Here is a 12,500-nt window from a genome sequence, read left to right as displayed (position 1 = left end):
CACCATATGTGTCTATACAGAACCATATACAAGGCAAGGCAAGGCAAGTTTATTTATATAGCACCTTTCATACACAACGGTCATTCAAGGTGCTTTACAAATGAAAAAATACAGAAAAATTTAATTAATGTAAATAAAATAAAATTTATGTAAATTTAAAAAAAATTAAAATATAATTAAAACAATAGATTTAAAAGAAGTTAATCAAATTTAAAAGAAGGAGATAAACAATTAGAATAAAAGTATGATAAAATAAGAAACATGATTAAAACAATAGATATAAAGAAGTTAAATGAATGAGGCCGTTACAGGATAACAGTGGATTAAACTGAGCTAAAGGCTCAAACAGGAAGGTCTTCATTCTAGGTTTAAAAGTGTCGAGTGTTGGGGCTCTTCTGATGCTCTCTGTGATCTGAGAGTTCTGCCCGGCTCATATTGCTGGAGCACATCTAATAAATATACTGGTCCTGCACCATTTAGACATTTATAGACCAGTAATAGTACCTTAAAGTCTATCCTGTAACATACTGGTATCCAGTGTAGGGATTTAAGGATAGGAGTGATGTGCTCCCTTCTTTTACTCCGAGTGAGACTCTGGCAGCTGCGTTTTGAATCAGCTGAAGCTGTTTGATTGTCTTTTTTGGGAGTCCAGTTAGGAGCCCATTACAGTAATCAATCCTACTAGAAACAAAGGCGTGGATGAGTTTCTCCAGGTCTGCTTTAGCCAGAAAATCTCTGATTTTGTTGATGTTTTTGAGGTGATAGAAAGCTGGTTTGGTGACAGCTTTGACATGACTGTTAAAAGTGAGATCAGAGTCCATTTGTACACCAAGGTTACGTACTAGTTCTTTAGATTTTAGGCCTCTCGAATCTGGATAGGCAGCTAGTCTGTGTCTTTCATTGCTATTCCCAAATAAAATAATCTCTGTTTTATCTTTATTCAACTGCAGAAAGTTGTGTTTCATCCATTTGTTTATGTGCTCAAGGCATTTTCACAGTGAGTCTAGGGGACCGTAGTCATTTGGGCAGAGAGCCATGTAGATCTGAGTGTCATCTGCATAGCTGTGGTAAGATATCCCATAAGTATGCATGATTTCACCTAGAGGAATCATATATAAATTAAATAAGAGTGGCCCAAGAATTGAACCCTGGGGTACACCACAGGTCACTGGCACAGTCTCAGAAACATTACCTTCCATTTCCACAAAGAAGTTCCTTCCTTGAAGGTATGAACTGAACCATTTTAGGACAGTTCCTGAGAGTCCAACCCAGTTCTCAAGTCTATCTATGAGAATTTTGTGGTCAATGGTGTCAAAGGCAGCGCTGAGATCGAGCAGTAGTAGAACAGACATGTTTCCTGAGTCTGTATTTAGGCGAATGTCATTGATAACCTTAATTAGTGCAGTCTCAGTACTATGATTAAGTCGGAAGCCCGACTGAAATTTGTCTAGACAGCTATTTGTGGATAGAAAGTGCATAATTAGCTTGAAGACCATTTTTTCTATTATTTTTCCAATGAATGGTAGATTAGAAATTGGTCTATAATCATTTAACAGGCTTGTATCTAGAGTTTTCTTTTTCAAGAGAGGCTTCACAACTGCAGTTTTTAATGCACTCGGAAATACACCTGACATGAGTGAGGAATGTTCATTAATATTGAGGAAAAGACATTCTTTAAAAACTTGGTTGGTAATGTATCAAGACTGCAAGTGGATGATTTGAGATGACTCACTGTATCAATTAAACCTTCTTCATTAATAACACTAAACTGGGACATGTTGAACATGCTTTGCGTGGTTTTGGAGAGAAGATCGCCTCGTTGGTAGACGTAGGCGTACAGATAGCTTGTCTGATGGTGTGGATTCTAGTATTAAAACATTTTGCAAACTCATTACATTTCTCAGTTGAAACTAGCTCAGGGGCCATATATGTAGGTGGGTTTGTTAGTCTGTCAATATACAACACATTCTCCATCAGTATGAAGAATCATTTCACCATGCAAATAACCCTTTAAGCATGATTTGGTTCTCTATAGAACTCACGGTTCTAAACAGAGCCATTGCCTTTACTACAGCCCCCTCCTGTTTAGGAGTGATGTCCAGGCTGGCTGTGATGGTTGAGTGGTCAGGCAGTTCTGTGGGAGTCGGGCTCTGATGCGTCACAGTTACGGTTCTTTCACTCTGCGAGTCTCTGCAGTGTTCCTGACGTCTTCGTTTGTTCACACTGTGAGAAATATCTCACTGTGAGGTTCCAGATTTTTGTTGTGACCTCCTGTGACCCCGGGAAGCAGAGTCAGATATGCACCCCCACCTGGAGCTCTAGAGTTACAGCAGCTCACATTTACAGAGCAAAACAAATACACCTTCGGTTCCTCTGCTCAGAAAGATCTGGAACAGGAGCTCCACAGGGTTCCTGCTTCAGTACTATAGCAGAGCGCTGCAGGAACTTTATACAGAGGAGGAAAGACTATAGATCATCACTGAACACAGATTACAGATCATCAGAATACACATCTTTAGATTATACACCTAAAAGAAACCGTATAGATTCTAATTTCATTATTGTGGATCTTTCTGTAAAGGGCTGCAATTGAGCTAATAAATAAAGTGCTGACTAGGCGAGTGTTATAACCAGTAAACAAAGTGCTGACGAGGCAAGTGTTATAACCAGTAAATAAAGTGCTGACGAGGCGAGTGTTATAACCAGTAAATAAAGTGCTGACTAGGCGAGTGTTATAACCAGTAAATAAAGTGCTGACTAGGCGAGTGTTATAACCAGTAAATAAAGTGCTGACTAGGCGAGTGTTATAACCAGTAAATAAAGTGCTGACTAGGCGAGTGTTATAACCAGTAAATAAAGTGCTGACGAGGCGAGTGTTATAACCAGTAAATAAAGAGCTGACTAGGCGAGTGTTATAACCAGTAAATAAAGTGCTGACTAGGCGAGTGTTATAACCAGTAAATAAAGTGCTGACGAGGCGAGTGTTATAACCAGTAAATAAAGAGCTGACTAGGCGAGTGTTATAACCAGTAAATAAAGAGCTGACGAGGCGAGTGTTATAACCAGTAAATAAAGAGCTGACGAGGCGAATGTTATAACCAGTAATTAAAGTGCTGACGAGGCGAGTGTTATAACCAGTAAATAAAGAGCTGACGAGGCGAGTGTTATAACCAGTAATTAAAGTGCTGACGAGGCGAGTGTTATAACCAGTAAATAAAGTGCTGACGAGGCGAGTGTTATAACCAGTTATTAAAGTGCTGACGAGGCGAGTGTTATAACCAGTAAATAAAGTGCTGACGAGGCGAGTGTTATAACCAGTAATTAAAGTGCTGACTAGGCGAGTGTTATAACCAGTAAATAAAGAGCTGACTAGGCGAGTGTTATAACCAGTAAATAAAGAGCTGACTAGGCGAGTGTTATAACCAGTAAATAAAGAGCTGACTAGGCGAGTGTTATAACCAGTAAATAAAGTGTTGACGAGGCGAGTGTTATAACCAGCAAATAAAGTGCTGACGAGGCGAGTGTTATAACCAGTAATTAAAGTGCTGACGAGGCGAGTGTTATAACCAGTAAATAAAGTGCTGTAGCCGGTAAAGAGCGAAGGCCCCGCTGTAGCCGGTAAAGAGCGAAGGCCCCGCTGTAGCCGGTAAAGAGCGAAGGCCCCGCTGTAGCCGGTAAAGAGCGAAGGCCGCGCTGTAGCCGGTAAAGAGCGAAGGCCGCGCTGTAGCCGGTAAAGAGCGAAGGCCCCGCTGTAGCCGGTAAAGAGCGAAGGCCCCGCTGTAGCCGGTAAAGACCGAAGGCCCCGCTGTAGCCGGTAAAGAGCGAAGGCCGCGCTGTAGCCGGTAAAGAGCGAAGGCCGCGCTGTAGCCGGTAAAGAGCGAAGGCCCCGCTGTAGCCGGTAAAGACCGAAGGCCCCGCTGTAGCCGGTAAAGAGCGAAGGCCGCGCTGTAGCCGGTAAAGAGCGAAGGCCCCGCTGTAGCCGGTAAAGAGCGAAGGCCCCGCTGTAGCCGGTAAAGAGCGAAGGCCGCGCTGTAGCCGGTAAAGAGCGAAGGCCGCGCTGTAGCCGGTAAAGAGCGAAGGCCGCGCTGTAGCCGGTAAAGAGCGAAGGCCGCGCTGTAGCCGGTAAAGAGCGAAGGCCGCGCTGTAGCCGGTAAAGAGCGAAGGCCGCGCTGTAGCCGGTAAAGAGCGAAGGCCGCGCTGTAGCCGGTAAAGAGCGAAGGCCCCGCTGTAGCCGGTAAAGAGCGAAGGCCCCGCTGTAGCCGGTAAAGAGCGAAGGCCGCGCTGTAGCCGGTAAAGAGCGAAGGCCCCGCTGTAGCCGGTAAAGAGCGAAGGCCGCGCTGTAGCCGGTAAAGAGCGAAGGCCGCGCTGTAGCCGGTAAAGAGCGAAGGCCCCGCTGTAGCCGGTAAAGAGCGAAGGCCGCGCTGTAGCCGGTAAAGAGCGAAGGCCCCGCTGTAGCCGGTAAAGAGCGAAGGCCCCGCTGTAGCCGGTAAAGAGCGAAGGCCGCGCTGTAGCCGGTAAAGAGCGAAGGCCCCGCTGTAGCCGGTAAAGAGCGAAGGCCGCGCTGTAGCCGGTAAAGAGCGAAGGCCGCGCTGTAGCCGGTAAAGAGCGAAGGCCGCGCTGTAGCCGGTAAAGAGCGAAGGCCCCGCTGTAGCCGGTAAAGAGCGAAGGCCGCGCTGTAGCCGGTAAAGAGCGAAGGCCGCGCTGTAGCCGGTAAAGAGCGAAGGCCGCGCTGTAGCCGGTAAAGAGCGAAGGCCCCGCTGTAGCCGGTAAAGAGCGAAGGCCCCGCTGTAGCCGGTAAAGAGCGAAGGCCCCGCTGTAGCCGGTAAAGAGCGAAGGCCGCGCTGTAGCCGGTAAAGAGCGAAGGCCGCGCTGTAGCCGGTAAAGAGCGAAGGCCCCGCTGTAGCCGGTAAAGAGCGAAGGCCGCGCTGTAGCCGGTAAAGAGCGAAGGCCGCGCTGTAGCCGGTAAAGAGCGAAGGCCCCGCTGTAGCCGGTAAAGAGCGAAGGCCGCGCTGTAGCCGGTAAAGAGCGAAGGCCGCGCTGTAGCCGGTAAAGAGCGAAGGCCCCGCTGTAGCCGGTAAAGAGCGAAGGCCCCGCTGTAGCCGGTAAAGACCGAAGGCCGCGCTGTAGCCGGTAAAGAGCGAAGGCCGCGCTGTAGCCGGTAAAGAGCGAAGGCCCCGCTGTAGCCGGTAAAGAGCGAAGGCCCCGCTGTAGCCGGTAAAGAGCGAAGGCCGCGCTGTAGCCGGTAAAGAGCGAAGGCCCCGCTGTAGCCGGTAAAGAGCGAAGGCCCCGCTGTAGCCGGTAAAGACCGAAGGCCGCGCTGTAGCCGGTAAAGACCGAAGGCCGCGCTGTAGCCGGTAAAGAGCGAAGGCCGCGCTGTAGCCGGTAAAGAGCGAAGGCCCCGCTGTAGCCGGTAAAGAGCGAAGGCCGCGCTGTAGCCGGTAAAGAGCGAAGGCCCCGCTGTAGCCGGTAAAGAGCGAAGGCCGCGCTGTAGCCGGTAAAGAGCGCAGGCCCCGCTGTAGCCGGTAAAGAGCGAAGGCCGCGCTGTAGCCGGTAAAGAGCGAAGGCCCCGCTGTAGCCGGTAAAGAGCGAAGGCCGCGCTGTAGCCGGTAAAGAGCGAAGGCCGCGCTGTAGCCGGTAAAGAGCGAAGGCCGCGCTGTAGCCGGTAAAGAGCGAAGGCCGCGCTGTAGCCGGTAAAGAGCGAAGGCCCCGCTGTAGCCGGTAAAGAGCGAAGGCCGCGCTGTAGCCGGTAAAGAACGAAGGCCGCGCTGTAGCCGGTAAAGAACGAAGGCCGCGCTGTAGCCGGTAAAGAGCGAAGGCCCCGCTGTAGCCGGTAAAGAGCGAAGGCCGCGCTGTAGCCGGTAAAGACCGAAGGCCGCGCTGTAGCCGGTAAAGACCGAAGGCCGCGCTGTAGCCGGTAAAGAGCGAAGGCCGCGCTGTAGCCGGTAAAGAGCGAAGGCCGCGCTGTAGCCGGTAAAGACCGAAGGCCGCGCTGTAGCCGGTAAAGACCGAAGGCCGCGCTGTAGCCGGTAAAGACCGAAGGCCGCGCTGTAGCCATACAGTAAATGATGTTAAAGTGTAGGTTTTGGCCGTCGCTCCTCCTTGAACTTGAGCTGTGAGGATTTAGTCACATTCAGATATAAAACAGGCCGAAACGCCGCAGCGCAGTGAGATTAGCGCTCAGACAGACTGAGCTTTATTCCTGCGGTTAAACACAAACAGAGCTGCCTCTGAGTCTGACTCCGAGACTGAGACTGAGAGCGCTTTCACTGCAGAGTCAATGATCAACCTCAGCAGGCCTCTCTCGCTCTCTCCCCCTCTCTCGCTCTCTCCCCCTCGCTCTCTCCCCCTCTCGCTCTCTCCCCCTCTCTCGCTCTCTCCCCCTCGCTCTCTCCCCCTCTCTCCCTCTCTCCCTCTCTCGCTCTCTCCCCCTCTCTCCCTCTCTCCCTCTCTCGCTCTCTCCCCCTCTCTCCCCCTCTCTCGCTCTCTCCCCCTCGCTCTCTCCCCCTCTCTCCCTCTCTCGCTCTCTCCCCCTCTCTCGCTCTCCCTCTCTCGCTCTCCCTCTCTCGCTCTCTCCCTCTCCCTCTCTCGCTCTCTCCCCCTCTCTCGCTCTCCCTCTCTCCCTCTCCCTCTCTCGCTCTCTCCCCCCTCTCTCGCTCTCCTCCCCTCTCTCGCTCTCTCTCTTTTCACCTCTACACTACCTTAATGTTTGTGGACTGAATATTAAAGAGCCCGTATCTTGTGTTTTTCTTGCATTTCACTTGCTCTCAGATTGTTTTCCACTCTTTATCCCTCACAGTTAAAAAGGCTGTTTTGTTACAGTGTCTTTAAGACTGTTATATGTAAATGAGCTGTTTTCAGATTGGCTGTCGTGAACTGTACCTCATCTGAAAAACAATTTTAGGTGAATGGGCGGGGCCACATAGCTGTAGGCTGAAGTTTCCATAGATGGAACTTTAATGATACATCAAACTTCTTTATTTCAAAATAAGCATTTTTCTGTGACATGGGCCCTTCAATAGGCCCCCCATGGGCCCCTTAATAGTTTATAGTAACAGGGTTACAGTAGTGATACTGTCTACCATACAATACAATACAGACACACACTTCTTTTGCATGGTAAGGTTGAAATTTTGAAAGGATATTTTGAAATAGAGGGGTTTGATGTATTATGTAAACTGTGTGTGTGTGTGTGTGTGTGTGTGTGTGTGTGTGTGTGTGTGTGTGTGTAACGGTAGGTATTGCGGGTGCTGCACTGCTGGAATGTGTCTGCTGTTTTCTTTACTGGGCTGCTCAGTGGTGGAGGAGCAGATGAAGGAGCTGCCTGTTTGTGTGAGGCTCCGTCTGTAGGTTCACTTTAAAACCTCACAGACTCACATCAATACCCTACAGTACCCACACGGGTGAGGAGGGGGGCGCTCTCTCTGCTGTTAGTGTGCACCAGTTTAAAGAGCCCATACCCTGGAAAACTGACCTCTCCTAACGTAAACACTGATACACTCTCCAGGACATACAGTCCACATAGAGATTAGCCCCACCCATTCAGCCTACAGCAGTTTAGCCCCACCCATTCAGCCACCACAGGTTCTGCTACACGATTGGAGAGGGAGGAGTGAGGGAGGGGGATTCAGCTGCTTGTAATCTGCAACCTCACCACTAGATGGCACTAAATCTTTAATGTGACTGTGTTGTCTGCAGCATGCATGCAGGGGGCAGGCGGACCTTCAGCTGTGCAGCTGGCCATGTAAATGCCCCGCTGTGCGGCCGCAGTGCGCCCCGGGGGTCAGCGCGGTGCTGGACGGCTGTGGCTGCTGTAAGAGCTGCGCCCGGCAGATCGGAGAACCGTGCAACGAGAGGGACGTGTGTGACCCCCACAAAGGCATGTACTGCGACTTCTCCAGAGACAAACCGCGCTTCCAGAACGGCATCTGCGCATGTGAGTGTCCAACTGACCACCACACTCACAAATAAAGGTTCAAAAGGGTTCTTTGGGCTGACGGCACAGATCAGTGGTGACTCTGCCCCCCCCCCCCCCCCCCCCATAACAAGCACTAATCCAGCCAATTAGGGACTTCTGAGGAAGCTCGTTAGAGCAGGTGAGGCAGACTGTGGTGGGAACATGCAGGTAGATCTCCAGAACCAGTGACGCTAGTGAAGATGAAGAACCTTTCTGGACAGTACTTCATAGAACCAGGTTCATAAATACATTTGAAGAGCCTCTTTAAACACCATATCAAAGGCAATGGGTCCAAGACTGTTTGTACTCACTGTTTTGTGATGTCATTTAAACGGGCGTGTGCACATATTCAGCTTACAGCAGCCCAGGAGGAGAAGGGCAGGGGCAAGGAGGGGGGAAGGGAGGAGGAGTGGGAGGAAGAGGAGGGGTAACTGATTGCGTCGTTGTTTGAACTCTCTCTAACTGACCGTGCCCCCTATGCAGACCTGATGGCGGTGGGCTGCGACATGAACGGCGCCCACTACGATAACGGTCAGTCCTTCCAGCCGAACCCGCTGTATAAGTGCGTCTGCATCGCCGGCGCTATCGGCTGCACGCCGGCCTTCATACAGAAACCCGCCGCCATGCTGAGTCCGGCTGGGCTGCAGAGCAGCGCCCCCGCTGGGCTGAAGGCCAAACACCAGCAGGACACCACCTACAGGACCATGTCAGGTGAGAGAGAGGCTCCGCCCACACAGGTACACACACCCTCAGATTGGGGGAGGTGGGGGGGGTCAATCTGACCACATAGCACCTTCATCCTTTCATGCTTTTCTGTCGACACACTGGCGATAACGTCAGTGCTTAAAGATGAGAGACGGCAGATTCACCTACAGAGACAGCGGAGCTGAACCACCTCACTGGGACGTTTCTGCCCAGTCATTTATTAAGCTGTGGTTATTTTCTGGAAATGAAGGTCCAGGACTTGTTATTCGGCCAAGAAGACCAGAAAACACTTTTTTCTAGCTTAAGGCAGAACATGGTGCATCAGACGGCCAGTTAGTTCATCACAATATCGATGAAATAATCACACCGTCCAGCTCTGAAACTGGGAAAATGGCCGTTTTTTAAATTTCAATAGAAATACGACGAACCGTTCAGCCCTAAACGAGAGCATAACCCGTCGCGCTACAGCGGAGGGAATAAACACTTTGCGCTGAAAGTTTATCGGCATTTTTATATTTATATATAATCTACATGTGGCTGTTCTGGTTGTTTTTTATTAAATTAAATCTTATTTGACACCAGAAATAAATATCTTCTAGTCAAAGGTCTCGAAGTATCGCGATACTATGTCATATCACCCACCCTCACTGCCAGAACTTCACCGTCCATCAAAAGTCACAAGGTTTTAATAAATCTGACAAAGTTTTAAAGTTCATCCTATAATCCATACATGAAGCGCAGTGAGTGTGACTTGTTTTAAAGGGGAACTCCATCACATTTCCAAAATTCCCCCATAATCCAGTGCGTGAGGTGTAATCAGAGATTCAGAGGGTTTGGTGTGAAACGGTTCAGACGTCTTTACAGTGGTGGTGATGGGAACCAGGCGTCGCCATGACTACAACACAGATATAGACACTTTATTTACCATCCAGAACCACCAGAGAACCTACACGAGTCTTCTGAGCTTATATGGAATGTTGATGATGGAAAACAGTGGAAAATCTGGAATAATGAGTTTTCTTTGGGGACTATTTTGCCGCACAGCGCCCTGCATGTCTCCCTCCACCATGAATGGAGTTGAAGTTCTCTAAACTCTCATAAAACAGCGTCTCAGTCATCAGGCAGTGAATTCAGAACCAGTTCATGTAGGAACTTTCTGTGAGGAGGTTTTAGAGGGACGTCTGGTTCCCATCACCACCACTGTGAGGAGCTTTTAGAGGGACGTCTGGTTCCCATCACCACCACTGTGAACGGTTCTGACTCGGTCAGTTTATCTAGAACAGAGTGTTTCACACCAAACCGCTTAGAACCGCTCTGTCTACAGTTTAATGAAGCAGGAATTATGGGAAATCTGCTGGGTTCCTCTTTAGAGATGCTAGCTTGCTAGCATGCGGTGTGCTGGTGAGGAGTGAGGTGACTGTGACTGTAACCTGACAAGCTTACAGGGATCCTCCTTTAGCCTGGAAGAAGAACTGCCTGGTGCAGACGGCGCCCTGGGCCCCCTGCTCCCGGACCTGCGGCATCGGCATCTCTGTCCGCATCTCCAACGACAACGGCAAGTGTGAGATGAGGAAGGAGCGGCGGCTGTGTCTGCTCAGACCCTGCGAGAAGAAGACCCTGAAAAACGTTAAGGTACGATATTAAAACAGTGAAAGTCACTATTAAATTACACAATTCGCATTATACATACACACTGCTCAAAACAATAAAGGGAACACTTTAACACTACCCGAGCCACTTGTGTGGGTTGTAGAGTCCGTCTCCTGCTACCACGAGTGTGAAAGACCACCAACATTCAAAAGTGACCAAAACATCAGCCAGAAAGCAGAAAGGTGCTGAGAAGTGGTCTGTGGTCCCACCTGCAGAACCTCTCCTTTATTGAGTGTGTCTTGCTAATCGCCAGTAATCTCCACCTGTTGTCTGTTCCATTTGCACAACAGCTGTGAAACTGATGGTCAGTGTTGCTTCCTAAGTGGACAGTTTGATTTCACAGAAGTTTCATTGACTTGGAGTTATATTGAGTTGTTTACGTGTTCCCTTAGTTTTTTTGAGCAGTGTATATAATATTGCTGCTGTCAGAAGAAAACCTCATATCTCCAAAATGGTGACTTTACAGGAGAAGGAAAAAACCTACTTTAGTTTTAATGGAAGTCAATGGAACCAGACTGTTTTCCAAGTCATTCTGGGCTGTGTCTTTTGGTCCATTCATCATGAAATTTACACACAATGTAAAGAACAACTGGCGTTTTCAAATTATATCAAAAACTGAAAAATCTCAAAAATGGGAGATATGAGGTTTTGTTCCGACAACAGCGATTTTATATTTATATATATACATACACACATATACGTGTGTATAATAATATTATAATGAACATATATTCAATCATATATTCAATAATACTCCCCACCCTAACTGACTTTCAATTAAACAGTGAACATTAAAAAGCATAAAGACAGAAACAGCGTCACAGCGGCAGCAGACCAGGTGTACAGACAACACGGTGCTCGTTATTTTAGAGCTCACCAGGCCAAACCATCAACAGACACTTCTGTGGTCTGAACCTGACTGAGGAACAAGCCAAGCAGCTGGTGAGCCTTTAGCTTAGCCTATCCAGTTAGCACTACATAATACAGCGGAGATGCCAGGCAACACAAGGTAACGTACACAACGTTCACAAAACATCTGCTGCTGCTGGCGCCTTTCAGGCCTGGACTGCTCCTGGACTTTCGAGGGGTTAATGTATTTTAATTAGTGCGCTAATTTGATGGGAAGTGATCTCCTGGTCGTTTCCTCCACGCAGATTCCAGCGGGAAAGACCTGTAAGCCCACCTTCCAGGCCAGGAAAGCGGAGAAGCTCTCGCTGTCTGGCTGCACCAGCATTAAGAAGTACCGCCCGACCTTCTGCGGCGTCTGCACCGACCGGCGCTGCTGCGTCCCCAACCAGTCCAGAGCGGTGCAGGTGCAGTTCCGCTGCACAGGGGGCGCCACCGTGAACTGGAAGATGCAGTGGATCACTTCCTGTGTGTGTCAGAGGAGATGCGACGAGCCGGGTGACATGTTCTCCGAACTGTACTTACTGTAACACAGACACGTCCAAACGTTATCGGTGGGGAACCGTTAGAATCCGGGCTTCAGTACCATAAACCTTACCCAGCCAAACACAATGCTAATTTCTGCTAGCGCCTCTATGGGATCTGTAGTAGTGTGTAAGCTGACGGCAGTTCACGTGAACCTTCTAGGCCGGTTCTAGATTAAACACGGACGTGCGAAGTCATTCCAGGTGTTTGGTCATTCAGTTTGTATCAGAGCTTGTATCAGCTTTACAGTCACCCTAATAACTAACCGGAACACTGATTAGACTACGACTCGCATTCAGTCATCAGTTATCTAGAACCTCCAGAAGTTCTGCAGTGATGTTGGTTCCACCCATAGAGGCAGAGATACCACAGAGAGAAGCATCCTGATTGGATGAACGTCTGTTGGCCGTTTTAATGGAATAAGTTAAATATAAGAAGCTTTATTATATTAAAGGAAGACGAACTGCATGTTACCGACGCGTCCTTTCACAGAAAGGTTCCTCACCGCACGTTATCCTCACAGGATGAAGAACAACCCGAGAAACTCAAAGCTGTACTTAGCGGCGCGTACGTATGACCCCTGGATGGCCTTAGAGACACACAGCGCACTCAAACACATGAACGTCCTACAACTAGAGAGGCTAATCTGGGCAAGTTCTGATCCATAACTGACCGTCAATTAAAGAGAGTAACCAGCACGAATAAAATTACAGCAACCCATCAAAATAGATAACTGCAGCAATCAGACAGCGATCAGAGC

The 12,500-nt window shown here is 48.9% G+C and overlaps 1 protein-coding gene across 3 annotated transcripts in view; it reads left to right on the top strand.

Annotated features, from left to right (window-relative positions):
- The window catches only part of ccn6 (cellular communication network factor 6), a 19,120-nt gene that overhangs the window by 6,438 nt on the left and 182 nt on the right, over nt 1-12,500 (top strand). For 2 of the 3 annotated variants that reach the window (XM_037537621.1, XM_037537620.1), the window contains exons 2-5: nt 7,696-7,933; nt 8,438-8,665; nt 10,098-10,291; nt 11,464-12,500. The exon at nt 11,464-12,500 is cut by the window's right edge and continues 182 nt beyond it. In XM_037537621.1, coding sequence (XP_037393518.1) covers nt 7,696-7,933; nt 8,438-8,665; nt 10,098-10,291; nt 11,464-11,745 — 942 coding nt within the window. In that variant the 3' untranslated portion in view covers nt 11,746-12,500. The remainder of the gene's footprint in view (nt 1-7,695; nt 7,934-8,437; nt 8,666-10,097; nt 10,292-11,463) is intronic. The other variant, XM_037537622.1, reaches the window with a different exon arrangement.

The sequence above is a fragment of the Pygocentrus nattereri genome, chromosome 4 (assembly GCF_015220715.1).
Source record: "Pygocentrus nattereri isolate fPygNat1 chromosome 4, fPygNat1.pri, whole genome shotgun sequence".
Lineage (NCBI taxonomy): Eukaryota > Metazoa > Chordata > Actinopteri > Characiformes > Serrasalmidae > Pygocentrus > Pygocentrus nattereri.
The sequence above is the reverse complement of the archived record's forward strand: the minus strand, read 5'-3'. Positions and strand labels throughout refer to the sequence as shown.